Raw genomic sequence first — 26,934 nt, forward strand, 5'->3', positions numbered from 1 at the left:
GCCCTGCTCACAGCTGCGCCGAGGGCAGGAGGGGGCGCCCAGGCCCGGGGAGGGGCTCCTTCAGCTTCCCCCGGGCCTGGCCCCAGTTCTGGTCTCAGGAGCCTCTGTGTCTCAAACAGATGTCGTGGTTTGGGTCCAAGCCGGCGCCCAAGGGCAGCATCCGGCCATCTATCTCCAACCCGCGGATACCGTGGTCCTAGAGGGAACTTGCCAAGCGCGGAGCTCCGGGGGCGGACACTTTTTCTGTGAAAAGAACACTGATACACCGGCCTGGGTGGGTTTTTAATCACTGTAACTGCAGTATTTTGTACAAGCGTCTAAACATTGTTTACAAGACTCAAGGCCACTTCCCTGCAGACTGCTCTGGCCCGCAGAGGGAGCCGACCCTCGGTCGCCCGGGCCCCCACGGGAGGCCCTGGCGCCGCCTTGCCAGGGCTGTGGAAACGCCAGCTGCGGCCAGCACCCACCTGCTAACGTTAGCACTTTGAACGGAATTGTCTGTCAGAGGCGGCGAGAGACCCATCAGGTGGCCGCGCCCCTGACTGAGATGACGCAGCCCTTGAAGTGGTGCCCAGCCGGCCACACCGCCTGCTTCTGCGCAGTTAACGCCGTGGGGGTGCCTTTTGGAACCCCCCCTTCCCTGGTAGCATGTTTGGTCAGATGAGCTCGAAGAGGCTTTTTAACGTCCTCTCGAGAACACGTCGTTTCGCCTGCTCAGACCACCTGGGGCTTTAGATGGTGCTCGGGCCAGTGTGGATTCAGGAGTACGCGGCGTGCTGAAGCCAAGCAGCAAACGTATTAAAAGATCCTGAGTAAAGCACCAAATACACTCAGTTGCCTTCTAATGAATGTACGTCTCGGATAGGTTGCTGGTAAACCACCCAATATTTTTTATAGCTGAAGCTGTTCTTCATTATAAACATGTCTTCTGATCACAAAATCCACCCAGCTGATGTTCTTGAAGGAAGTCAGCAAGAGGACATGGTTTCTAAGATCGGGATCCCGTCCCTTTGGCATTTGGCTGGCATCCGCGGCGTGCACCTCCCTCTGCCGCAGTGGTGGATTCCGATGCTTTGCTCTCCATGCTGCGCCACGGAGCGAGTGGTCATCCCGTTTCCTGCTGTCAAGGACAGGCTGCTGTCCTCGAGCCGCTCAGGGCCTGCCCTGTAAGCGGAGCCCCCCCCCTCCATGTCCTCGCGCCCGTGCAGGTGACCACCGCCCACCCATACGCGGTGTCAACAGCGGCCCCGGCTGCAGTGCTGCTGGCACTGCCGGCTCCAGGAGGGACGGCAGCCCGCTGGCTTGGGCTCTTAGCGACACGGGAACAGGCTTGCCCTGGATAAGTCACAATGTCAGATCGTTTGATTTAATTTGACACAAGTTTCATTGGTTAAGTGAAACACCAGTACCTGGAGCTCCTAAATTTCTCATCAGTTATCCTGTGATGTAAAGTTGTCTCAGTTCTGCTTAGGGTTAAAACACCAAGTACAGCTCACGGAAAAGCAAGGATTTGTAGGAACCCTCCTGCATTTCCACGGACTTACGGAGCAGGGACAGCATCACCTTCGGCCCGGCTCAGGCTGCCACCCACGCCCCCCACTCCCCAGTCACCTACCTCCTCCCGGGGCCCCTCCCTGCAGCTGTCTGGTGTTTAGAATGCTATTCCCCACTTCCCTGGGGACAGGAACAGGAGTCCCTTCCCTTCTGTAATTGGAGAAGAGGTGGCTTTTTCTATAACACAGGACTTCCTCCTTCCAGCTGTCCCAGGAGAGAACCCCTCAGAAGACTGGGGAGTTCAGGGCTTGCCAGAGCAGCTACAACACGGCTGTGGGAGCCCCCTCAACTCCTCTGTGGCTTCTTCAGCCCCTGAGCTGGCCTCACGCTCACCACCCCCCAGCAGTTCTAGGGCAGTTTAGGGAGCCCATCACTAAGCCCGTTTTCGCTTAGGGAGGATGAGTTCTGATTCAGCTTTCCTCCTGCATGTGGAATTCAGCTTTAAAAAGAATGGAGTAAATATTCTAAGTGATTTAATGCACTTTTACTTGTATAAAATGTTCTGTGATAGACAGTATACATAGCCCTTTATATCAATATTAGATCCGGATCTGTCCCTCCATGTTGTAAATAGGGATTATATTATCTAAAACTGCTGTAGAGAATTCATTTGTGGTGCAATATACTTTTTGATTAAAGCTCTTCAATCCAGATGCAACTGCAGTGGGTTTTACTTGATGTAGTTTGGTGTCACTATCTCCTTCTCTTGTTAAACGTAGTACATCGCCTCTCCTGTTTAATACTTCAGGCCAACTTCAAGGGCCATGTAGAACATTTGTTCTTCAGGAGGAGCCACCCCAGCGGTTTGGAATTGCATACGGAAGTGCAAAGTTATCGAGGGAAGCCAGCGGCCTTCCTACCTCTCTGGAATGCTGGGGTTTCTGCAGGAGTCGGGAGGATTGTGTCACCATGGTCAACGCAGAGCTCCATGGCTTGCATGACTGGGAAGAACTTCAGAAATGTGAATGGGGCCCTCCCCTTTAACAGAATGCGAACTGCACTATGTGGCTGAAAAGGAAGATCATTTTTGCTCTTCTAATGAAACTTACTGTTAGTGGCTGTAGGAGACAGTGTTGCTTTTCTAGCCGAACCCAGTCAGGAACCAGTTACCAGGCCTGAGGCCCACTCCCAAGAGATTCCAATTGCAGTCACACAAATTGAAGACTTTTAAAGCCTAGGTCAATTATTGAATGTTTGGCACTTTATTAAATAAGCTCCAAAATTACATACAAATCAAAGGAGTAAAAACAATAAATAGTTATTCAGCAAAACATCTCCCCCTAGCAGCCAGTAGCACGGTGGCCCAGGCCTGAGGCCCTGCGGTGGCTGGAGGGCTGTGCTTGCTCCCAGGGACGGTGAGGCGGGCATCGGTCTATTCCCTCCACATCCGGTTTCCAGAAGAGTCAACCTCTCACTTATTACCATCCCCTTCACCACGATTCTTGTTTGACATATATAAAACACACTGCAAGTATATCTAATAAGCCAAGAGCTTTATTGATGCAGCAGGCACTTTACAAGGAACCCAAGAGAGCCCGGCTTCTGGGGGAGGTCGGACGCTGTACAAACCCTCAGGGTTTTTCCACTTAAAAAAAAAAAAAAAAACACAACTCTCCCTTTCACCACAGCCCTTGGATCTGCACCTGCCCGGATCATCCCGCTCCCGTTTTAAACAGGCAGTGCACACAGGTATCCCTGACCAACGCTGGCCAGTCCCTCTGGGAGACAGTCACAATGTCAGTTCTGCATTCTTGTGGACAAAGGCATAGACTATCAGATCCTGCAAAGGATTTAGGAAACAGTAAGACGATTTCTCCCTCCACCTTGAAAATAAAATACACTTGAGTGGATGCACGTCCTGCAATAGTTTAGTTGGGAGTCCTAGGAAGATGGTCGTTGTCAATCCCGTCTTCACCGGCTTGGGCATCCAAAATTCTTCGCAAGGTAACAAGAGTCCCTTTTTATTTTAAACAGTCTTTCTCGCTGTAAGAACTCTTATAATGGAGCCTAGTCCTCCTACTGCTAATGCCTGTGGGGCAGGAAAAGGAAAGGTGTGAATGAGACCTGGCTGGCCCAGGGGTGCCCGGCCTCCCCGGGAGAGGGGCCACGATGTAGGACCCGCCATGTCAGACGCTGAGAGAAAGGATTCCCTCGAGAGCAGTTAGGAGGCAGCAACAAAGCCCACATTCTAGGACGCAGCCCTGCCTGGAGTCAAGGATTTCAAGGAGCAGAACTGGGCTTGAGGACACTGTGGCCAAGCACATAGCAGAGCCCCCAAATTTCACTGTGACACACCCATTATTTCCAGCCCCAGGCACCGCTCTAGGCACTTACAGCACTGGTGCTTTGGAGCTGCCCCCCAGAGCCCTCAGAATTGCCAACAGGGTCAGGCATTTGGTGCCTTGAAGGGACCAAAGGGTCTGGCCTCCACCATGCAGTGGGCTCACTTGGTTTGTCCAGCGCCACGGCCACCGCACCCGCTCAGCTCAGCAGCTCACCTGACCAGCGAGGTGCGGCAGGACCGAGGCCACAACTCCAGCCCGGCACTACTGAGGCTGCCCCCGTGGCTGAGCCCTCTGTTAGAGGACCATTCTCTTACAGCTCAACCGCCTTTCTGGAAGGGCAGTCTTAATAATAGGCTGGCCTCCTTTCTTGGCGGATGTGTTTCCTGCCTATCAGGACAGGGGACACAGGCACAGAGACAGGTCACAGGCTTGACGAGGCTTTGCTCTTCTACCGAACCCAGCAGAGGACAGGACAGGCACAGCCTTTTTGGCTTCGTGTAGATGAAGGCCCAATAAGTGACTTGTCAAGGTTTCGGCCACTGCCCCCTCGGCCTGGTCAGGCTGAGGCCAAAGCAGGGAGCCCTGGCAACCATTGCTAAGAGCCCCGTTCCACCAATGCAAAGAAGGATCATGAAGCATCAGCCAGCAGCAAGCCCACCTTCTCCCTCCCACACGGGCCTGCCTGTCTGCCTACCATGCCAAGTCACCCGGCCCCGTGTCTTCACAAGCCAGCAGCTAATGCAATTGCGGTTATCAGAGGCAATAGGCCCCGGTTGGCCCTGACAAGCGCTTCCAGAGGGGAGTATGCAGACATCGTAGGTGGCTAGGCACGACCCCTTATGCTTATACCCTCACAGACCGTCCGTCCGTTTGGGAAGGTCTGACCTGCTGACTTGAACCCTGGGTTGGAGCAAGTCGTGGGCTGTCTGCATGGGTGACGTGTTCACATACCTTTTCATGCCACTGAAGTAACACTGCGCTGCTATTTTCTGTGGGCTTCTCAAACCCTTTATAAATGTACTTCATTAGCAAGTCAATGCCATTTCTGTCCAGTGACTGCACAGCCTGCTCAATTTCGCTGCTCTTAAAATTTGTAAGCACTTTCAGCACAACACCCTGGGCTCGTTCCTAGAGGAGAGAGAGAGGGAGTGAGGCCCAGAGTCACAGCCCAGGCAGATCCACGTCTACCACTGCAGGCAGAACTTACTAGAAAAACTGCACGATTTCTACTGTATTTGGTCTGGGGTGTTTAGAAAAAATAAGAGGGCTGAAGCTCCTGCTGACAAATTCCAAGGTGTCCCTTACTAATAAGTTACCCCACTTGTTCTTGAGGGTGGAGAGTGGTTTACTGTGGAGAAGCATCACTATTATTGATGATACCGGCGAGGCCTAGATGCCATAGGAATCACAACTGTGGAGACCTATTTTCTTTTAAAAAAAAAAAAGGCTGATTTGGTTGCAGCTCCCCACCTTACCCACGCCCGATAACTGGGTTGCTGCCCTGTGCATCTGAGTGCAGCCAAGGGTCACATCAAGACGCTGTCACCATTTGGCTAATCCCACCTTGTGAGAGACCCCTTCCCCTGGACCCCGTTTCTGGCCTCAGTGCAGCAAGCACAGCTGTGTGTATCTTCTCACCTAGTTTTTAAAAGGCAGCAGATCTCAGAAGCACTGAAAATCCTTGTGCGCATCAAGCCTGTTCAAGAGCCTATAAAAGCAGCGCCGCTGAGAAGCCCTGCCATGGCAAGCTGATTTATAATTCTGCTAATCAGCAAGGGCTGGACCGACTTCTCAAAGCCCAGAGGCCCTGGGGAGGAGTGAGCATTTCTTTGGGGAGCTTTTACTATAAACACTGACAGCTTTGACGGCTTCCTTGGAAGCACTGCCCGGTGCCAACTCCCTCCCCGGCAGACACTCACTGGTGCAGAGATGAAACAGAAGCCCCAGGGAGCTCACACACAGTGGGGAGACGATAACCACAGCCAAGCCCCAACACCACCCAGCAGAGCTGCCTGGAGACGCCCTTTACCTTCACAGCTTGATTCTTGGTGTTGACGGGAGAGTTCCGCAACGCGGCGTGAAAGGCCCGGAGCATGTCCCCTGTGCATCGCACCGGTTAAGGATGGCTTGGCCGTTACGTCTGTGCTTTCATTAATGAGCTCTTCGGAAACAGCTCAAGAGCCCCGTCAAACGGCGTCTTATCCATGTCCACCCACCACCCACTGCCGACTTCTTGGTGGGCAAACCTGTTTAGAGGTTAACCTGTAGCTTCCCTGAGCCAACGAGAGGGTAGAGGGCACCTGCAAGTCCCCCTGCTGGCATCCCCGAAACCATCCCCTCAAAGCAAGTTTGGACACACACTCACTCCCTGGAAGGTACAGCAACAAGGTCATCGCCGGAGTGTGCAGCAGAAGCCGACTGCGCTCCCTCACGCCAGGGGGCCCAAGCATTTCCGTCTGTCCGCGTCCTCACAACCATCACAACCACCATGCCGGGTTGTCATTCTCATTCCCAACAGGGAAAGGATGAAAGCACAGGTCTCCTGACTCTTCATCCAATGAGTATTATCAGTTAAACTACTCAAATTAGAATGAGCTAAAACGTCTATCTTCCAAGTCCTACCTAAGATCACTGAGGCCCCAACTGCGACCAGGTCAGGGGAACTTACTCATCTATAAGTGCCTTCTGTCAACAAGCTGGCACCCCCCCCCCCAAAACTTGGTGGCAATCCTGACACCAGTCTTTGCTGATTTCTGAATACTGAGCACTCAAAAGAAAACTACAATCTGGGTTAGGTCCCCAAAGGTGACACCTATTTTAAACTGAGTTACATCATCCGACTTTCATTTCCTCATCTGAAACACTGGCTTCAGCCAAAAAGCTTCAAAAATAGAACAAGGAACGGCTTCTGCCCAATCGGGTCTCTACTGTTCATGCAGGATACCCACGTGTGAACAGACCAAGCCTACAGAGCCGCATCCCAGCTTCCCTGGTGTGGGATCCATGGTGACAGAGCTGGGCCCAGGCTGCCCTGGAGCTGTGCCCAAGGAGCTCCCTGACCCCCTGCTAGGCTCTGAGTAGAAAGAATGCCCTCCCCCACTCCATATCTGCGTGTCTTTGTCCCTGTGTCTTTGTCCCCAGCAGGGCAAGGGTCAGTCTGATATAAACCGCTGATAACTTCTACCAGCTAACGCTTCTCTAACCTTGCATCCCAGAACAGTAAGCAGTCCCAGCAGCCTGAGAGAGACGCAGCTGGCATGCTAGCTGGAAGGACTAGCAACCCAACCATTCAGAAGAGGCATGGGGAAGGGTGACGATAACCAGTGCATGGTGCCAAAAAAGTCACTGCTTTAAAGTCACCTCCTCTCTGTGGTGCAGTCCACCAAGGCTCCACGTGGCTGTAGAAGATGCGCTGCAGGTCAGATCCTCTAGATCAGGGTTCCCAACCTCGCACTGATATTTCAGGGAGGGTGATCTCTGGATGTGAGATCTGTCCTGCATACTGTAGAATATTTAGCAGCAACCTGGCCTCTACCCACTAGAGTCCAGTAACACCCCAAGTTATGACAATGGAAACATCTCCAAAAGGTTGACAAACTTTCCCTGGGGGAAGGAGGAACAGAAATCACTCAAGACCACTGCTCTGGACAGATCCCTGCTCCAGACAGCCAGAACCTGCTTCAGCAAAGCACAAAAGGAACTAATACCAGAAAATCTCTACAAAGTCTCAGAGCCTGCGCCAGGTGCTTTCATATGTCATCTCATTACTGCTAACAACTCTTTGTGGCAAGAATCATTCCTGTTAAAGGCAGTGAGTCTGAGGCTCAGAGAAGGGAACTGACCTATTCAAGGTCACAAAGCTAAGCGGTCCAGCTGGCCTTAAAACCCAAGTACGCCTGACTCCAAAGCCAAGCTCCTTCTATAATCCATTACACTACTCACCCAGAGACCGAAGCCGAATGGCCAGATCTGCTGTGCGCCCAGCACTGTGCAGGAACCTTCCAGGATGTTGCTCAGTGATATCCCCAGGGAACCTGGAAGGCTGGCATGGTTCTCCTCCATTTAGCGGGGGAGGATGCTACCGTCCAGAGAGGGTATGTGACCTATTCAAGGTCACACAGCCCACCGCCCTTCTGTACTTCATCTGGGTGATCTCCCATCTTGACTCTTTCCCTTCCTTGCCCTCCCTCTCTCCAGCCAACCCCTAGCCCTACTCCCCTCGCCTCTCCCCAAGACTCCCAGAAGTCTGTGCTATAAATTTTGTAATCTAAGTCCAACTGTTGCCACAGGGCAGGGACTCAGTAAACATCAGTTCTTTCCTTTTTCCTCTATGACCCCACATTTGCCAGGATTTCAGTTCTCACCTGCTGACCTCCCTTTCCCCAATCCCCAGAGGTACACTCCATGGCAACAAGGCTGACACTGCCCTTAGTGGAGAAACTGCCATGCCCCAGATATGCTAAGCCTGGCCTGCAAGCCACCTCCAGGAACGGATCACATCAGAGGAGTACCAGGCGATGACCTTCCCTAAGTCCAAAGTATCAAGACAGAAGATAACCAGCAAACCTTGTCCTCTCTATTTGTAGATGGTTCTGGCCCACCGGCCTGACCTTGGCGCCCCTGGGCACTAGTGGCCTGCGCCCAGCCAGACTGCAGAATCCACCTTCCCTCCCAGGAGCGCTCATGACTCCATTTCACCGAAGGCGTGAGCAAGGAGAGCCTGAAGGGGCAGGAAATACAAGTTTGAATCCTCACCTTTGAAAACACATTCCTGTTCAAAGGATGACGGCTTCTGTTTTAAAGGCCGTCCACGGCCTGCCTTCCCAAGCTGAGTCAACCGACGAAACTCCCAGAACCTGATTTATACACAGCGTGAACCTCCAGCCCTTCCCTGGCGCGTGGGGGAGGGGCAGGGACTTCCTGCAACACCATCTCAATAAAGAAAAATCCTTCCTGTGAGAATCAGGCAGTTTCCTGTGCTAAACCTGCCAGCGGGCCCCGCGGGCCGTGACGCCCACCTCTATTTTTACTCTTGTTTCTAGATGCCTGTTTTCTGTGACCACAAGCACAGTCACTTCCAGTCACAGGGCTCCACTTTTACACTTCGCTTCGTGCTGTCTGGCTTTTCTTAGCTCTCAACTACCAGCTTCTCCCACCGCTTCCTGCACGAGAGGGGCCTCGGGGGCGGCGCGCGCACGCCCAGGTGCAGGGCCCGGCGCCCCCGACAGGCCGGGCCGGGCGAGCGGCAGCGAGGCGGGGGCGACACTGGCCCCGGGGGCGGCGCACCCTCAGCCCGCAGGTGCCGGACTCGGGGCGCAGCCCGCCTCCCCGGCCTTTCTCCCCCGCAGCCTCCACCCACCTCCTCTCGGGAGCTGCCGCAGTCGCGCCCGCGAGGCTGCGCCCGGGGCGCCCCGGCCGCCCCTTCCCCCGCGGCTCACCTCGCGCTCCCCGTCGGGCCCGCGGCCCCTTCCGCGCGGGGGGCGGCGCGGGGCGCCAGGGCCAGCCGCGGAGGCCCGCGGGGCGCGAGGGGCGGCCGCCTCCCGGGTCTGGGCCGCGGCGCCGGGGCCGGGCCGGGGCCGGCGCGGGAAGGATATTGCCGCAGGAGCCCGTCCACCTCGCCCGGGTCCGGGCCTGGCTCGGTCGCCGCGGCCGCCGCCTCCTCCTGCTCGTCCACGAATTTGTTCTCGTCAAACTCGTCAATGTCCACCCGACGGAAGCGCGAGGACAGGGTGTTCCGGGCCATGGCGGGGCTCGGCGCCCGCTCTGCCCGCTCCGCCGCCGCCCGACCTCGACTCCGCTCCGCACCGGCGCCGGCTCGGGGGCGGGAAGGGCGCCGGCCCCGCCCCCCGCCCCCGCCCCCGCGCGCAGCCGCCGCCCGCCCACTTCCGGCCGGCGCCGGAACCGGAAGCCGGGGGCGGGGCCGGCGCCTGGCCGCGAGGGGAGCCGAGCTGGGGTCGTGCCGGGAGCTGGGGGGCGCCCCCGGCCCCCCGCTGGACTCTCGCCTTCGCCGACCCGGCCTCCGCGTCCGGGGAGCGGGCGCCTAGAGCCGCGCGGGCCCGGCGCCTTCCCGCTTCCCCCTGCGTCGGGAGCCCCCGGCCCCGACGGGCTCGGGGCGCGGCCGCGGACTCAGGGTGATCACGGCCCAGCCTGAAGGGCGCGGGGTGCCCAGGAGAAGGAACCAAGCTCTGCCGGGGCAGCTTCTTGGGAGGCCTTCGCGCTGGACCCCGAGGCATGAGCCGTGGTTCTGCCCGAGGAGCAGCCCCCGCGGCGGCGGCCGGGAGGGAGACCGGGGTCTCGGGTCCCCGACGCCCGGGCCAGCGCCCCGCGCGGAGCGCAGAAGGGCCGGTGCAGAGGGAGGGTCCTGAAGGGCCGGGACGCTGCCAAGGCGTCTGAAGCGCACCCCGAGAGCTGGGGAGATCCTGAAGGCCTTCGGCGTTAGGCCGGCGGGCGGGGGTGGCACGGGGGGGGGACGCTCGGCCCCCATTCAGGGAGGGGAGGCGAGGCCGGGGCCCTGCGAGGGCGGCCCTGGCTGGGGGGGCAGCGCCCTGCAGGAGATGGAGTTCCCCAGGGTCTGAGATGGGAAAGATGGGGGCCGGGGCCGGGGCTGTCGCTTGAGGGTTTTGGTATTGGGCCTTCGCCGCGGACGGAATTGCGCTTGGCTTCCATGTCGTGCTCTGTTTAATAAAGGCCAGTCGTTCACGAAATGTGACTCGTTTTTCCCGAGCACTTGCCCTGGAGCTGCGTCTGCAGGTCAGAAAGTATTGCCAGACCACGCGGCCATTTACTCTCGGGCGCTGAAGACACGGACTCCGCGTGGGAAACAGGAGCTGGAGCCCGGGTCCCGACACCAGGCGGAGCCCGCCTGCCCTTCCGCCCCGGCCCTCCCGCAAGCCGCGGCCCGGGCAGCAGCGCCACCGGCGGCAGGTCCGAGGGGAGGCGCGCGCCGCCCCCGCCCATCCTCACGCGGCCTCGCCGGCCGGTGACCACCCGCACCCCTGCTCGCCCCCGCCCCGCCCGCCACCTCGGGCTTCAGATTCCTCCGAAGCAGGGGCCGAGTTAGTTCAGCGTGGAAAACCCTCCCCTCCCGCCCGGGAGCCCCTCACTCTCCTCCTCACCCCGGGCCCAGGGGTGCGGGTCGGGGCGGCGCGGAGGGCGATCCGCGCGGCGTGGCCGGAGGAGGGAACGAATAAAGAATGAAGCTTCCGGTCCTCGCTGCCATCCCCGGCGAGGTGGCGCTCACCCCGGCCTCGGCTTCCCCTGTCGCGCGGCTCAGGCGGTAACCCCGGGTTACCTCCCGCGCGGGGGCGAGAGCCGGGGGGCGGGGCGGGGCTGGGGGCGGTCCCACGCGCTCTTCGCCGGGAGGGGGCGGGGCTGGGGGTGGTCCCACGCGCTCCGCGCCGGGAGGGGGCGGGGATGTGGGCGGTCCCACGCGCTCCGCGCCGGGAGGGGGCGGGGGTGGTCCCACGCGCTCCGCGCCGGGAGGGGGCGGGGCTGGGGGTGGTCCCACGCGCTCCGCGCCGGGAGGGGGCGGGGATGTGGGCGGTCCCAGGCCCTCCTCGCCGGGAGGGGGCGGGGCTGGGGACTGTTCTACGCGCTCCTCGCCGGGAGGGGTGGGGATGGGGGCGGTCCCACGCGCTCCGCGCCGGGAGGGGGCGGGGCTGAGGGCGGTCCCACGCGCTCCTCGCCAGGAGGGGGCGGGGTTGGGGGCGGTCCCACGCGCTCCTCTCCAGGAGGGGGCGGGGCTGGGGGCGGTCCCACGCGCTCCTCGCCGGGAGGGGGAGGTGTCGGGGGCGGGGCTCCCGCGGGGCTCCTTGGCCACGCCCACCTCCACCCGGCAGTAGTTGCTGAGGTCAGCCCCGCCCCTTCCTCTTTCCCTCGAGCAGGCGGCGGCGGCTTGTGCAGCAATGGTGAGGCTGGGGGAATCGGGCGCCATCCGCGTGCTGTGGGGCTCGGGGGCTAGGGTGGGGGGCGCGGGGTGAGCCCCAGGGTCCTGTTTCCCAACCGGGCTTGGGGGACGCCGTGGGGGGTGGCCTGATGCCTCCACAGACTACCTTATCTTCACCCTCTCGCGTCTGCGGGCCCGGGTCGGGAGAGGCGCGCGCGTTGCCGGGGCCTCCGCCCTCCAGCCCGGGAGTGGGGCTCGCAGCCTCGTAGCGGGCATGCACGACGGCGCGCCCACCGGGCGCTGGTGGCCCCGGGCGAGGCGCGCGCCCTGTGGGGCTGACCGCGACGCAGGTGCCGGGCGGGTGGCCGCGGGGAGCGGCCCCGCGGGCGTCTGACCGGGCCCTGGCGTGCGCGCAGGCCAAGATTAAGGCCCGGGACCTTCGCGGCAAGAAGAAGGAGGAGCTGCTGAAGCAGCTGGACGACCTGAAGGTGGAGCTGTCCCAGCTGCGCGTCGCCAAAGTGACGGGCGGCGCGGCCTCCAAACTCTCCAAGATGTGAGTGACGAGCCGCGGCGGGGGCTGGGCCCGCGCGTCCAGGCCGGGCGCGGTTTCCGGGCAGCCTGAGGGTCGTTTCCAGCGTCCGCCGTGAGGGCGGGGGGGACTGTCGCCCTCCCCGGCGGCCTCCCCGGTCCCCTTGCTCACCTGGCGCGCGGGAGACTCGGGCCTTTTCCTCGAACCTGCGGTTCTTTGCCGAAGTGCCCTTGCTGGAGAGACCCCCGAGACCCTCTTTAATGTGCCTGCAGAGGCCGCTTTGGGCCCCTCACACTTGTGCTTTTTCTTCTTCTGCCTCTTTCATCTGGCAGGTGGGTGCCCTACCCCCCTTTTGGGTTGTACCTTAAGTGGCAGGATCAAGAGTGACTGGAGCGCGGGCTCGCAGCCGGCCCAGCTGGCTCCAAATCCCACTTCTGCCACATCTTCCTTTATGGGCATGTTGGCTCACCCCCCGGAGGTTTTTTCTTACGTGTGATGCCCCCAACACCTTAACTGCTAAGTTGGGAGAAGATGGGATGAGTTGGGGACACTGAAGTAAGTTGCGCGCTGAATCCTCTAGGCCGTTTTTACCAACCACCCCCTGAGGACCCTTCATTTCCCAGTGAGCATCACTCAGCATGACTGGCAGTGAGCTTATCCCCAGCCATAACCCTGAACATAGGTGAAGCTCTTTCCTGCCCTATCCCCACCTGCCAGCTCTTCACCACACCCCTCCAGCTCCTCCACTGGCCTCCCCTCTAGAGCATCTTCCTCCTCCGTGAATGTGGATGCGCTGGTGGAGCTGTCCCCTGCCCTGTGACAGCAGGCGTCGGGCTGGGAATAGGGGAGATGGGGGGAGCTGGGTGTCTTTCCCCATCTTGACCGATGTCTCCGTCTTGTAGCCGAGTTGTTCGCAAATCCATCGCCCGTGTTCTCACCGTCATTAACCAGACTCAGAAAGAGAACCTCAGAAAGTTCTACAAGGTGAGTTTGGGCTGGAAGCTTCGTTTCTGCTGAAGAGGTTCTCCTGGGGGTGCCTGGGTTGGGTCTTCCCAGCTTGCAAATGGCTTCTCCCTCTTCCCAGGGGCTTGACTAGCAAATGGCAGTGCAGGCTGCATTTCCTTGTGCTGCTATCGTCAAGAAGTCCGTGTTGGGATGGAGTCTGGCTGGAGGCTTGGGTTTGAATCCAGCCTGCCTGGGCCATCTAAGGATCAACCTGAACTGTTTCTACTGTCTTATTAGTGCCCTTTGTCCGTCGTTGCCAAGTACCTGACATTCCCATTTTCCAGATGAGGACCCCCAAGATTTGTGTTAAGATGCCTGGGATCATGCATAGTTAACGCGGTCATAGGCCTAGGTTCTGAGCCCTGTCTGGTGGAGAGATGGAGTGAGAGTTCCAGGGAGAATTCTTTAACTATTTTTTGGACTTGTCCCTAAAGTGAATGTCCAGGGATCAAGCAGAGAAGCAAAACCAATCGACGGCTCTATGTGCTGTTGTGTACATGAATGTGTTTTATTACCAGCAAGTCCAAAGACACTAAGGCTGGCTGTCAGGAAAGGGAAGTTGTGGGCAGGCTGGGCCTCAGGACACAGGGCAAAGCTGAAGTTGTTGTCTGGAGAGGACTTCTTAGAAGGGAAAGCACCAGCCTGCCTTTCAAGAGAATGATGAGGGACCTTAACACATCTGAGAAATGGCTTCGCAGCAACAAGTTATTTAAACTTGTGTTTAAATACTGAAGGGCTTCACCTGGCAAAAAAAAAAGGCATCCCAGGGAGCCGGGGCCAGCTGCATGTGGCAGGTGTTGCTGCCCCGGTTGTGTGCGCGTGTGTAGGGATGCTGTTCTGAGGGGACCGCACAGAGGTGGTGCTGTGCAACTGCTCTCGTGCCAGCTAGTGAGTGCAGGGCATTGTGGGTGGAGAAACCCCAGCACCGTCGGGTCAGGTAGAGGGGAGATCTCTGCCTCTGTCAGGGCTGGCCAGTAGGAGTGTTCTGTATCTGACTCCTGTATGGTCAACTCTGACCATGTGTGCCTGTTGAGCACTTAATGTGACTACAGTGACCAGGGGACCGGATTTTTAATATAAAGAGGCTAGTGTGTGGCCAGTGGCTCCTTGTAGACAGCAGAGCTCTAAGAGCCTTAGCAGATGGACTGGGCCTGTGCCTGCCGACCCCGGGAGGGGTGTGCCGGACAAGGCCTTCTGTACTGCAGGTTCCGCCGGAGCGTGCCCTCACATAACCACACACACCTGCCCTTCCAAGATGTTGGCGGTTCTCAGAAAACCTGAACTGTTGTTCTTAGAGGCTTTTGTATTCACTTTTCTTCACCTTGAAGCTGGTGTCCAGTTTGCTTTCCAGGCTGTTAGTATTTGTGAGGTGAAACCTTCCTTAATCTCATTCTTCCTCTACTGGTGTGCTGCTTGTTACCAGTTTTCCCTCTGGGCAGAGAGCTCCTTGAGCAGGGACCAGAAGCTTTCTCGGAGGGTGGACGGGCTGTGAAAGGTCTGCACTTTGCTCCCTGCAGAGATGACCTTTACTCTGTCCCACTTGTTAAGTGGAAGCAGGCCCTCCAGGTTTGCTGAGCCAGACTCTGGGCCTAGTCCCTACGTGCACAACTTGCCTAACTTGAGCTGAGAGCTCTCTGCGCCATGTGGGTGCCACATGCCCCTTTTTGCATTGGCTGTGGTTTTGACGTTGCCTGGGCATCAGCAGGTGGAAAGAGCACTAATTTGGGAGCACACATTCAGCTGTAACTGCGTTGAGGTTTTGGGCAGGCTCATCAACTTAAATAAAATGGGACAATTCCCAGGGACCTTAAAATTGGGGGAATTAGGGCCTAACTGATGGCGCAGGCGGTTGAGCGCCAGACTGTGAGGCTGCCCGCAGCCTCTGCAGCATGGGTTCGATGCCACCTGGCTGGCGAGAATACCACATGGAGAGGCAGACCTCTCCTGTCTCCCGCTGCTCCCCTCAGCAGTGTATTTCGTCAGTCTGCTTGTTCTGCTCCCTGCTCTGTCTCTGGTGAATCCTCTCACCCTCCCATGCATCTGGCCTGTACCCCAGTTCTTGTATAAAAATAAATAAATCTTTGTTAAAAAAAAATTAGGGGGAGGGCCTCCCCGGTGGCACAGTTGAGCGCTGGGCTGCGAATCTGCGCGCAGCCTCTGCAGCGCCAGTTCGATCCCCGGCTGCTCCCGGAGGAGGGTCCCACATGGCGCGCAGGCCTCTCCTGCCACTCCTGCCACCCGCTGCTCCCCTCAACAGTGGACTTCGGTCCTTCTGCCTGCTCTGCTCCCCGCTCTGGCTCTGGTGAATTCTCTCACCCTCCCGCGCTTCTGACTGTACCCAGTGCTTGTATAAATAAATCTTTTTTTAAAAAATGGGAATTAGGGCCTCCCCAGTGGTGCAGCGGTTAAGCGCTGGGTTGAGAAGCTGCCCGCAGCCTCTGCAGCGCCGGTTCGATCCCCGGCTGCTCCCCGGCCACCGGAGGAGGGTCCCACATGGCGCGCAGACCTCTCCTGCCACCCGCTGCTCCCCTCAGCAGTGTACTTCGGTCCTTCTGCCTGCTCTGCTCCCCGCTCTGGCTCTGGTGAATTCTCTCACCCTCCCATGCTTCTGACTGTACCCAGTGCTTGTATGTATGTATAAATAAATAAATAAATAAATAAATCTTTTTTAAAAAATGGGGGGAATTAAATGAATTAGTGATTGAGGTGTGTGGCCTTGTCTGTCTCCAGCGCCGTGTGGCCTGTCCCCCACCGGGTGACTGCCTGTGGTGCATTCATCACACTGTTGCTACACCCACCCCCTTCCAGCTGTGCGCTACTCCATCCATCCCAGCCTCGGGCTGTCTAGCTACCCCAGTAGCTCCTAGCCCTGGTCCTCAATCCCTCACTCTCTACCTCCCAGGGCAAGAAGTACAAACCCCTGGATCTGCGGCCCAAGAAAACGCGCGCCATGCGCCGCCGGCTCACCAAGCACGAGCAGAACCTGAAGACTAAGAAACAGCAGCGGAAGGAACGGCTGTACCCGCTGCGGAAGTATGCGGTCAAGGCCTGAGCAGTGCGGCGTCAATAAAAACAAACTGGCTGACATTGCTTTGTGCATTGGTTTGTACTGCACGGGCAGGTGGCTCGGAGGGGCCTTCTTCTGTCCCCAGGCCAGCCTGCCTCTCCAGCGCCCTGTGTGGGGCGGGGACCTGCTAGGGTTTCTCTGGCCTGTGGCATGGTACAGGGCCTGTACCTGTCCTTTCATGGGCTCGTTCTGCCCTGGGCAGGAAGAGGAGGGGTTTGTGACCCAAGTGCCTTTGTCCGCGTTGATGCATCCGGCGATAGGTTACATTGTGGGTGACTGGATCGCAGTGGACCTGGCATGTTGCCCATCAGCCATCAGCAGCTCCGGACACTAAGAGTCTCCCATCAGGGGTGAAGGTGCAGGTGTGGGGCACATCCAGAACTCCCTGTCAGAGGCATGATGTTGGGCTCCGGGGCTGCACATCCAGCCTGCTACCACCTTCCTCTGCACCCTTGGGCCCAACAGTCACTGGGCTTACCTTCAGGGTCTCCACGCACTCTCCTGTGTTGCAGTCCCAGACTTTGACCTGGAAATAAAATGAGCATAAGGAGGCCTCACTAGGCAAATCTGGCATCTTTGAAACCACCTTGGGGTGAGTTCCAGCCAACATCTAATCTAGATTGTGTGGCCTGAGGTGTATTTAAAATGCTCAGCAGGATAGCTCATGAAAAATTCAAAAATACCTGATGGAGTTTCCTACGAAGTGACCTGAGAGGTGAAAATGTTAGTGCCACTCACCTTTGGGAAAGCCCAGGCTTTAGTTCTGGGCACAGAAGAGGCTGGGTCCTGCACATGGCACCCTCCTACTTGGAGATGAGGGTGTGGGCTTTTCGGTAGAGGGCTCTGCTAGGAGGGAGGGGGCAGGAGGCAAACTGCAGGGGTAGGTTACCATTCCGGAATAGCCGACGCTGGCCAGCTGCTGCTCGTCAGTGGAGAAAGCTATGCTCTTCACCCAGCTGATGTGGCCCTTGAGCTGGACAAGCAGGCTTGCGGTGGAGGGCTTCCAGATGTGAATGGTCTTGTCCCAAGAGCCGGATGCCTGAAGAATGGCACAGCCTCAGGTGTGCGGCCAGAGGTGGCCCATCACCCTCTAAGAGGCATGTAACCAGCAAAGGGCCAGCCTGGACCCCGAGGCTGCCCGGCTCACCAAGAGGCCAGATGCTGAGTAGCAGAGGCAGCTGATGTTGCCTCTATGGCCCTCCAGCTCCTTGTGGACCGTTGCCGGAGCCCCCACTCGTAGGTCCCAGATACGGATGGTGGAGTCCCAGGAACCTGTGGCCTGCAGAGAACTACCATGAGCACAGACCCTAGTTTCTCAACTGGCCAGGCTGCCGGCAGCAGGCACTGTTCTCACTGAGTCTCCCTTCTACAGATGACGGGCTGGCTCAGGAGGTGAGCCACCCAGTGCTCAACCCCAAATGGGAAAGGTGTGGACTCCAGGTTCTCTCAATATGGGCCCCTGAGGCTTTCAGGCTCACCAGGCTTTCTGAGTTGGGTGCGAAGTCACTGCTCTGGATGGAATCTTGATGCCCTGCTAAGTGGCACAGCATCTGGCCAGACTGGAAGGAGAGCCCTGAGCTGCCGGAGGCTGTGGAAGGCAACAGCAGCCTGGCCCCTGCCAGGTTCTAGGCCTTATGGGACAGACTCAGGCCTTCCTGGCGGCCTGCCAGGTGACGTGGGCAGTGCAGGCAAGGGACCTCATGGGCAAAGGTCTTGAGGCACGAGGGCCAGTATGTATGGGGATGTAGCTGCAGCAAGATTTGGGGGGTCTTGGATGCTACATGAGGGCATGGGCAGTAGGTATGACATAGTGGCCAGCCTGAAGGGTCCATGTCAACCTCTGTGTTCCAGATCCCAGGCCTTCCTCTGGCCGCCCGTCCACATACCTGCACCTCCCAGAGCATCACCTGCTTGTCCCAGCCACCTGATGCCAGCCACTTCGAGTCAGGGCTGAAGCTGACCGTCTCCACACTCCGCTGGTGACCTGCAGGTCCCAGGGTCAAGGGGGAGTCGAGGTGGCATAGAACAAAGCAAGGGAACACGGGCTTGACTACTTGGTTCCTGGTCCTACCGGCCCACTCACCCTTCAGGACCTGCAGACACTTGGCTTCTGCTACATCCCACAGGCGGACGGTGCAGTCACAGGAGGTGCTGGCAAAGAGGCGGCCATCCGGGGAGAAACGGCAGAACTTCACGGGGCCTAGGGCGGGCAGCCGTGGTTAGGGAACAGAGTGCCCTCCACCCGCACTCCAGGGGTTATCTCCAGCCTAGTGGCCTACTTCCCCTCCCTGCTCCCAACCTTAATCCTCACCCTCCACCTCCTGGAAATTCCTGGCCTTCCCTGCCTTAGCCTGAAACTCCGACCCCAATTTGCCCATTTGGAAAATACGTACCCAAATCAAGTGCAGGCACCTTCCAGAAAAAACTCCTTAGCAATCCAGCCTAGGCTCATTACCTCCTTTGAGTAGGCCCAGCCTTTGGACTTCACAGCTTAATCAGTCATCGTGATCACCGATTACTTTGTCTTAGTGATAATTACAGTAATTACCTTGACCAAGTCCTTACTGGGTGCTGCGCACTTTGCATTTTCTCATCCCATAAGGTAGAACTATTATCCCTGTTCTAAAGGAGAGCCTCAGAGGTGTTGTGACTTGACAACAGTAATAGCAAAAAGGTGGGTAAAACTGATGAAGGACAATGTGCTAAGTGAAATGACCTAGCAGCAAAGAGAAAGACTCCATGATTTCACTTCAGTGACAGAGCAGAGCAGGAGAGCTGGACAGAAGAGGGTTTTAGTCTTGCCAGACGGAAAGAACTTGGAGGCTAATTGCATAACAGTATAAATACACTTAACACTTCTGAACCAAGTACTTAAAGATCATGAAGACAGGGAAGATGCCCATGTGACAAGAGGCACCTTGGGGTGATAATCTCAAGCCAAGGAATGCCGGGGGTTGACAGCTGTCGCCACAGGTTTGGAAGAGGCAAAGGATTCTTCCCTACAGGTTTCAGGAGAACTTGATACCTTGGCACCTTGCTGACATGTTGATTTCAGACTTACAAACTCTAGAACCATTAGACAAAAAATTTCTATTGTCTTAAGCTAAAGAAAGGCTAAGATGGTAAATATTTTAAAACAACTTGGAAAACTGGCAGGATCTACATCAAGGTTCGTCAGACCCCAGGGACCAGGTCCTATCTCCTTACCCTCCTACCCCAGCCCTGCCAAGGGTCATACATCTATGCCCAGCAGGCCCCAGGCCTCAGTCTTCCACCCAGGCAGAGGAGCCCCACCTGTGTGGCCACCCCGCCGCCACAGTAGTCGTCCGCTGTGGGTCTCCCAGCCATACACACAGCCATCCTCCGAGGCTGTGAGCAGTGTCTGGACGTTGGGAGATAAGGCGGAGGAATTGACCTGGAAGGAGAGCACAAAACAGCCCCATGCCAGGGTGAGAAACACCTGTGTGCTCATCCCCGCCCCCAAACCTTAGGCTCAGGAGCTTGGGGTTGGAGGTCTGGCCTCTTCACTGTACACCTGGAGCCCAGAACCCGGGGATCACTCAGCAGCCAGAGCCCTGGCAGATGCCAGATGTTGACGCCTGGCCCCCAGCACTAATAGCATGTTCTGGAGTTCTGAGCCCAGCACTAGGTATTCACAATCTACCGTAAATCCTGAGTTCACTTGGCACCCAGAGCCGAAAGAACACTGGACTCAGCCAGAAGTTTGAGCCCCCTCTGGAACCAGAGCTTAGAACCTAGAGTCCATTCTGGAGCTGAAGTCCAGAGAACACTCTGGAGTTCTCACTATGCAGGACCAGGACCCAACCACTCTGGGCTACTCTGGACCCCACGCAGGGAGCCCTTCTGGGCCTCACCTCCCCACGGTGCTCACAGAAGAATTTCACCCTTTCCACAGCCAGCGTCCTTGGGGTCCCTGTGCTCATGGGCCCGCTCGTGGGTGCTGGCCCAGCCTGCGGACCCCCCACTTAGGACAGGCCGGAGGAGACGGGCAAAGTGTACAAGTGGTCTCCATGGCAATCGGGGCGGGGCGCGCGCAGGCGAGACCGCGGGCGGCGCCGAGAAGGGACGCCCCGGCCCGGCCCCGGCGGCCGCTAGAGGGCGCGCCAGCCCCACACCCCGCACCTCCTCCCGCCGCGGAACGTGTGCGGCCAGATGGGTTTGCGAAGGGCCCTCAGCAACTTTGGAGACCCGCCCGCCCCTGAGCCACGCACCTGGCCTGCCGCGCGGTAGGGGTTCAGGAGGGCCTGCTCCACAGCCAACACCTTTTCCTTCAGCAGGAGTGTCCAGTGCTGAGGCTGAAGGGCTCCCGTGGAGGGTACTAGAAGTAGTAACTGTCAGAGGTTGTGTGTGTAAAGCACATGGCTTCGAAAGTGGGGTCACTGTTGTTATTCCTGGAAGTGTCAAGTATGCCCTCTGAAATGTGGAGGCAGTGGAGGGAGCCCCAGGAGCGGCCAGGGTCCTGTCGGAGCGTTGACGCTGAGCTGGGAAAGCACTGGGGCATTAGAGCCACAGGTCTGGATTAAACATGGCTCTGCTGGCGACAGCTCTGCAACCTTGGGCCACCACCTGGTCACGAAGTGCCTCTGTTTCCTCTTCTGTAAAATGGGGTTGCTCACCGTTTGGCCTGTTGAAGGGTCAGTGAGATGGTACCTGTCACGAACCCCTGGTGTGCAGCAAGCCCAGCGAGAAGGGGCAGGCCGTGCCATCTTCCTTGTCCCTTTAGCTTAAAACCTGGGTGCAAAGCTCCGGAGACCCTTGGCCAGGCTCACCCAAGGGACCCACAGCCCAAGGCCACCTCACGATACAGAGACGACCTAGTGGCCGAGGTCTGCCTTCAGGCCCGGCAGGGACTGGGGTCTGGCCGGCCCTGGTTGGGACAGGGAACACACCTGCAGGTCATGGCCCATTGGTGGGGCCTCTGATCCCAGTGTGATGGCAGCGGCAGCAGTTCATCGGCTTGGGCTCCCCTCACAGGATTGGAGACCAGCTTCCTGCCTCTCCAGGAGGGTCCTCTAGGCATCTTTTCCACCCCTTGACTGTCTTTTCTGGAAGGAGCCTGCCACATTCCCTCCTGCTTCAGCCCAGGCCATGGGGGAGGAAGCTGGGTTGGAATTCCCAGGATAGATGCTGTGCTGACCTCTCCCTCTGTGGCTCCAGCCCCGAAGGTGACCCTCTGTCCTGGGGCCAGCCCACCTCTCTACGTTTCTGCAAAGCACCTGCCCTCCAGGCTCCTTTGTTCCCTCTGAATCCACCAGCAGTCCCCAGTCACTTCAAAGAGAAAACTAGAGATTCGGAGAGGGAAATGACTCACTCAAGGTCACACAGCTAGTAAATAGTAGAGTTGAGATTCAAATCCAGGTTACCCCAAGCCCCTAGCTCCTTCCTTGTACCACTTTCAACACAGCTTGAAGGAGAAACTGGGGAGGTAGGAAATGAATCTCTCCCCCAAGAACAGCCTCCCCCAGGATGGGGCCTCACTTCCCGTAGGAGGGCTATAAAGTGCTGGGTGAGTCGGAACCTGCCTGCAGGGTCTAGCACAGGGAAGATGGCTGCTCCTGGGACACATCAGCACCTTAGTTCCAAAGGGCTGGAAACAACCAGAGCAAAGACTGTAGCGGTAAATGACTATAGAGTCAAATAATGAAGCGCTACAGGGCCAGGGAAATTCACAAACGACAGGTATGCAATCAACATACAAACAAGATCAGCTAAAGAGCAACATGGCAGAAGACACCCTGGGCACGGTCCTGTCCTGACCAAGACTTGCCAAAGGCAGCCTCCATCCTCAGCGCACATCATTTGTAGTGAGACTGTAGAGAAAAACCACCAGCAGGGCTGGCTATGGGATTGAGGGGAGGGGCAGAACCAGGGCAGGGGCCTGGGATCCTGGTGAGATCCCAGCTGAGCTGGGCAGCAGGCACCCCCATGACTGGGTTACTGTTTTGTAACCCGCCTGCCTATCTGAACAGTGCCCGCTTCTGGCTTGCCCCACCCCCCATTTCTTGTCCCCACCACCCCAAGTCCTGAAGAGTTTAGCGGATCACACAGTGCCACGGCGAGGGTGTTTTCCAGCCACTGCTCCAGAAGCAGAGAAAGCTGACTGTGACAAAAGAGCAAGCAGATTGCGGAGAGGGATGGAGGGTCAGATGGCCCCATTCCTGCCAGCCTTCCAGCCCGAGGCCGCCAGACTAAAACACCTGTTTCTTTTGAGTAAATTCCCTCTTGCAGGGTGAGCTACAATTTGGTTTTGGTTACTTACCACCCAAGGGGCTTTGGTAAAACATCTCTGTAATTTCCACGCCTATCTCTTCATATAATGCTTGTGGGGCTCCTTCTCAGAGGGTCCCTGTAGTTATTTGCACAAAGGGATCATAGCTCCTCAATGGTGAGCAACCCCTTTGAGTCTCCATAGTCTCCCCACAATTCAGGCAACCCTAATGGGATGCATTGTAATTGTCATTGTCCCTCCTAAAGCGTAAAGACCAGAACAAGGTCTCTGGGTGAACTGACAAGTGCCAAGTGTCAGCTCCAGTTTTCTAGACACTCAATCTCTAGTAATGCAGCCCGAATCACTAGAGGCACTTGTGTTTTCAACAGCTACATTATTCTGGTGACTCTCTGAATTTGCAGGGAGAGCTGCTTCCCACGAACGACTGTCTGGTCAACTCTCCCTTTCCCGTCTGATACTCGCACAATGGATTCTTAGGAAAAACACAAAAGACCTTCCATGAGGCTAGTTAAATGTCATCTTCTTGGTGCCCAGCCAGCCCTGAGTTTGAAAGCATTGCAAGTCCGGCTCTATTGCACAAAGCATTCATTCTGCCCGGGTGGCAGCTGCAAATTTTATGAGCAGGCCAACTTATGAAAATGGTGATCCATCCCAGGGGAAGGACAGAGCCTGTGGTCTGTCACTGGAGACCGCCACCGAGCCTCACTTTCTTGCTCCCATACACACCCATCAGGGTCATGGACCAAATGTGGCGTGAGACAGGGCCTGGCTCCCAGCGGAGCAGATCTGGGCGGGGAGGAGGGCTGTGAGACCGACTCGAGCGGGGCTCAGTGGTGGCATACCCCAGAAGCCATCAACAGCCAAAAGGGGCCGTGTGGGAAGCAGCTGAGGGGGCAACAGATGGGGAGCACTGAAAACTGGGTAGCACAGCCAGGGAGAGGCCTGGGGACCCTAGGAGAGCATTGGGTTGGCCCAGCAGGGGTCACGGGCCCAGGGGGTGGGCAGGACATCTTGACAGGCAGTCTAGGTAAGCTGCTGGCGTCTACGCACACCTCCACCCTGCGCTGTTAATCCATCTGGGAGCTCTAGATCGCTTTAAAACCAGTTTTGCCCCTGGGGGCTCTGGAGCCAGGCAGCTGCGTTCAAGTCTGACTCTATGGCCCCACCGCCTGGGACCTCGGGCAAGTCACCCGACTGCCCTGTGCTGCAATGAAGAAAGGGGGGGTTGCCCGTTGTGGCATTCGCTTTGAGGACTGAGTTGGTGCACGTGGAGTGCTGGCGCGTCCTAAGTGGCCTGTGTTGATCAGCCATGTTACTGGAGTAGCATAGTGAGAACCCATATTTCTCCACTGTAGCCCCAAAGGTAAGAAGACATGCTCCCAGGTGTTACAGAAATCCAGGTAGGTGTGTACTTAAAGGAGAGGGGCAGATGTGAACTTACACCTCCAAATCATGTGCTGTGTTGTAAACCAACGTCGCCTCGAAAAAGTGATACTGTAAAGAATTAGAAGTAAATGAATGAATGAATGAATGAATGAATGACAAGAATCACCTCGTTTAACCCCTAGAAGCCCTCATCGGGGTGTCTGGAGTTTTCTGTCCAGAGCACACTCAAAGTCTGTTCACAATTGCTTGGAATTCAGTGTTGGGCTAATTAGTTTCTGGTTTCTGGACCCACCTGTTCTAGAAAAGTTGGGGGACTGTGCTTTCATTTCTCCTGACTCCGGGGTAGTTCTTTGTGGCCTGGGAGTCATACTCTTCACTCTGGTTCTCTTGGGGTACAATTTGCTAGAATTAGACGTTTGGTCTTGTTTATTGACCTTTTGTATTTTTAGTCTGCTTTTTCCCAAAGACAGTTTTTGTTTGTGTAGCAGAGCGACCCTGACGCCAGATGGAACCCAAAATGCTCAGGGGACCTGACCTCCACCCATATTCCCAGTGTGGGCCTGGGGCCAGGGCCTGCGTTCCCAGCCTCGGGTTCCCACTCTTACCCACAGGCCCCGGGGCCTCTCCCACATCCTTGTGACTCTGAGACAAGGCGGAATCTCGGAGGCCCTGGACATATCACTCTCCTGATGCCAGGTCTAGAAGAAAGAAGGAGCCTGGGGTGGAGGCCTGGAGGGGCCTCCAGCTGTGGAGACAGACTTATGGGCCAGCGGAGGGATTTTTATGGGATTTCATTCATTTTGATACAGGGTTGGTAGGTTCGGGGGTTTTGGGGTCCCCTCTCCCTGCCCTGTAACCATTTAACCAAAGATGGAACCTGGGTCTGTCTGACAGGTGCCTCTTCTAGGTCCTATCGCTTTTCTACAGTGCTTTATTCCTAGCGCACAAATCAGTGTTTTTAATTTTTAAGTGTTTAACTTACATGCTGGCTGGAAAATAGGTGTCATAGAGAAGGCTAAAAAAAAGACCCAGGGTCCAGTCAGGTCCATGTGCTCCGTCCTCACTCCTGCAGGCCATCGGTGGGTGCTGTGAGCAGCTGGGGGTGTTAGCTGCAAGTGACTTCTGCGTCTCCCCTCTATAATGTGGACACAGTGACGCGTGGCCCGAGAGGCCCTGAGGACGGCAGGGTTGCCCAGTTAAATGAGGTAAGATGAGCAGCACAGGTGTGGCCTAGCGCCTCACACATAATTGGTGCTCAGGGTTTGACTGCTTCTTTGCCAGCTACCAGTAATTTGTGTGGCCACGGCTATGCCCCTTCAAGCCTCAGCCGTCCGTCTGGCTCCCCAGCTTACACCCGGGGCAGGCCCCACCTGCTGCTTTCTTGCTGCGTCCAGAATTGGTCCCAGTGCAAGAAAATTCAGAGAAGGCCAGGAAGGGAGTAGAACTCTCCATACTCAAGGGGCTTCTTGGGGTGATGGATGTGGATGGAGCTTCAGAAACGTTTACCATTCCAGATTTCCCCAGATGAAAATTCCCACTAAGGTGCGGGGGGCACGGGGGAGTCGCCCAAGACCCCGTTGGGGTGGGCAGCAGAGCCAGAGGGACACCAGGCTGAGTCCTGAACTCAGGTCCTCTCCCGTTCCGCGTGGGTGAGATCAGTTACTCCTGTGCTCGGGCCGGGCCCGGAGCGGGCGCTGGAAGGACTTCTGAGGGAGTGGCTGAGCAGATGGAGGGAGGAAGGAAGGAGAGGTTGAACGGGGACATTATTTATAGCTCCCTTCTGGATAGCTTTGGTTTCTCCCTCCGCACCCTCCTTTCTTGTGGGTTTTCACAATGGCCCTCCCTGGTGGGCTGCTTCACCACCCTCCACAGATGGAGAAACTGAGGCTCCGTTCGCTCCGGGCTCTAGCCCTAGCGCAAGAAGGCGGCAGGGCTGGAACTAAGCCGAGGCCCTGGGATCAGCTTCGTGTGGGTGCCCACTGGCTTCCTCTGCCTTCCCGTTGTGCCAGGGCCAGCTCGGGGCCCCCGAGTCAAGCACTGGCTGGGCAGAAAGGAGGTGCTGGGTAGACACTGAACCGCCAGGTGCTGGTTTGGGCAGAGAGCACAGATCCCCCGAGGAAAGGCCGCAGGAGCAAATAAATGGTGAGGCCTTGGGACACTTGCCCAAGTCCCCTAGACTCTCATCCCTACCCTGCTAGATTCAGCCACTCCTGAGCCCTGAGAGGCTCCAGATGAGGTTGGCGCCCAGCTCTGTGGCCTCCCTGTGTCTACCCGGCTCTGGGGCGGAGGGTGGCGGCGGGACCAAAGAGCTGCTGAGGCCAGGGCAGGCCTGGCTGGGTTCCGGGCGCCTGTGCAGCTTGCAGACCAAGTTCGTCTCTGGTAGCCTTACCTCTTCCTCCTGGGGCTTGGGGGGACACCTGACCCCACCCCAAAAGTAGCGCAGGGAGGCAGATATGTGGGAGCAGAGCCCTGAGAGTTGGAACCGAGCACCCGGGCTGTCTACCCCCGGCACAGCTCCGTTCCTGAGGTGCACCAGCCCCGCCCAGGTTCTTGGGGTCCCGTGGCCCCAGGTGGGACTGGCCCAGGGCTGGCCTGAGTCCATACAGAGAGGACTGAGGACAAGGCCCAGGGTGGGTGGTGACTCTTGTTCCCTGGCCCCCTGGGCTGGCCCATCTTTGGTCCTGAGTGGGGTTCCTGGAACCCTCTTTTCCCTGGAGCTGGGGGCGATGGGCTTGACGTCAGGGCAGGGAGGGGAGAAGGAAAGGGGGGATGGGAGTGTAGCCGGGCCAGGCGGCCAGCTTTCGCCTCGCCCACTCCCTTTCCTTTGGTCTTTGCTTCTGTCCCCCCCCAACCCCCCATGGCCTGCCTTCCACCCGAGCCCCTCCTCAGGGTCTCCCTCTGCGCCTCTGGCCCGGTCACTGTCTGGGCTCTGCAGGCCGCAGGGAGTCAGGGAGGAGGACCAGGCCCCCTTCG

General features: G+C 57.5%; 5 protein-coding genes across 16 annotated transcripts in view; 3 read left to right on the forward strand and 2 right to left on the reverse strand.

The window, feature by feature from the left end:
* Positions 1-2,232, forward strand: part of GOLGA1 (golgin A1) — a 37,056-nt gene extending 34,824 nt beyond the window's left edge. For all 5 annotated transcript variants that reach the window (XM_037495096.2, XM_037495099.2, XM_054689665.1 and 2 more), the window contains one exon: positions 120-2,232. In XM_037495096.2, the coding sequence (XP_037350993.1) occupies positions 120-200 (81 nt within the window). In that variant the 3' untranslated portion in view covers positions 201-2,232. The remainder of the gene's footprint in view (positions 1-119) is intronic.
* The window catches only part of NR6A1 (nuclear receptor subfamily 6 group A member 1), a 254,728-nt gene that overhangs the window by 13,501 nt on the left and 214,293 nt on the right, over positions 1-26,934 (forward strand). The window lies entirely within an intron of this gene.
* On the reverse strand, positions 3,026-9,637 carry ARPC5L (actin related protein 2/3 complex subunit 5 like). The gene is made up of 4 exons (XM_054689681.1): positions 9,433-9,637; positions 5,869-5,940; positions 4,791-4,967; positions 3,026-3,583 (listed from the first exon to the last, which is right to left on the reverse strand). The coding sequence occupies exons 1-4, from the start codon at positions 9,580-9,582 to the stop codon at positions 3,521-3,523; spliced, it is 462 nt and encodes a 153-aa protein (XP_054545656.1). The 5' UTR covers positions 9,583-9,637; the 3' UTR covers positions 3,026-3,520.
* On the forward strand, positions 11,691-16,343 carry RPL35 (ribosomal protein L35). The gene is made up of 4 exons (XM_037493724.2): positions 11,691-11,746; positions 12,141-12,277; positions 13,156-13,237; positions 16,161-16,343. The coding sequence occupies exons 1-4, from the start codon at positions 11,744-11,746 to the stop codon at positions 16,308-16,310; spliced, it is 372 nt and encodes a 123-aa protein (XP_037349621.1). The 5' UTR covers positions 11,691-11,743; the 3' UTR covers positions 16,311-16,343.
* Positions 16,348-20,361, reverse strand: WDR38 (WD repeat domain 38). Of its 2 annotated transcripts, none has more exons than XM_037493723.2 (9): positions 20,201-20,361; positions 19,620-19,740; positions 18,409-18,525; positions 18,233-18,309; positions 17,804-17,884; positions 17,473-17,604; positions 17,215-17,364; positions 16,804-16,851; positions 16,348-16,710 (listed from the first exon to the last, which is right to left on the reverse strand). In XM_037493723.2, the coding sequence occupies exons 1-9, from the start codon at positions 20,267-20,269 to the stop codon at positions 16,633-16,635; spliced, it is 873 nt and encodes a 290-aa protein (XP_037349620.1). In that variant the 5' UTR covers positions 20,270-20,361; the 3' UTR covers positions 16,348-16,632. The 2 variants fall into 2 exon arrangements, with proteins under 2 accessions (XP_037349620.1, XP_037349619.1); XM_037493722.2 differs by having other exon boundaries at positions 18,212-18,309.

Source organism: Talpa occidentalis, unplaced genomic scaffold (genome assembly GCF_014898055.3).
Source record: "Talpa occidentalis isolate TD23 unplaced genomic scaffold, MPIMG_talOcc4v2.1 talOcc4.7, whole genome shotgun sequence".
Taxonomy (NCBI): domain Eukaryota; kingdom Metazoa; phylum Chordata; class Mammalia; order Eulipotyphla; family Talpidae; genus Talpa; species Talpa occidentalis.

Bases quoted from the DNA above. Each gene is read 5' to 3' on its own strand.
- ARPC5L (XM_054689681.1), bottom strand. From the start codon at position 9,582: ATGGCCCGGAACACCCTGTCCTCGCGCTTCCGTCGGGTGGACATTGAC. The intron at 5,941-9,432 runs TATCCTTCCCGC...GTGCGATGCACA, and splicing joins TGGACGGGCTCCTGCGGCAA to GGGGACATGCTCCGGGCCTT. The intron at 4,968-5,868 runs GTAAAGGGCGTC...TCTCTCCTCTAG, and splicing joins CCAAGAATCAAGCTGTGAAG to GAACGAGCCCAGGGTGTTGT.
- RPL35 (XM_037493724.2), top strand. The intron at 12,278-13,155 runs GTGAGTGACGAG...TCCGTCTTGTAG, and splicing joins GCCTCCAAACTCTCCAAGAT to CCGAGTTGTTCGCAAATCCA. The intron at 13,238-16,160 runs GTGAGTTTGGGC...TCTACCTCCCAG, and splicing joins ACCTCAGAAAGTTCTACAAG to GGCAAGAAGTACAAACCCCT.
- WDR38 (XM_037493722.2), bottom strand. From the start codon at position 20,269: ATGAGCACAGGGACCCCAAGGACGCTGGCTGTGGAAAGGGTGAAATTC. The intron at 17,605-17,803 runs GTGAGCCTGAAA...AGTTCTCTGCAG, and splicing joins CACCCAACTCAGAAAGCCTG to GCCACAGGTTCCTGGGACTC. The intron at 16,711-16,803 runs GTAAGCCCAGTG...TGCCTCTGACAG, and splicing joins AGTGCGTGGAGACCCTGAAG to GGAGTTCTGGATGTGCCCCA.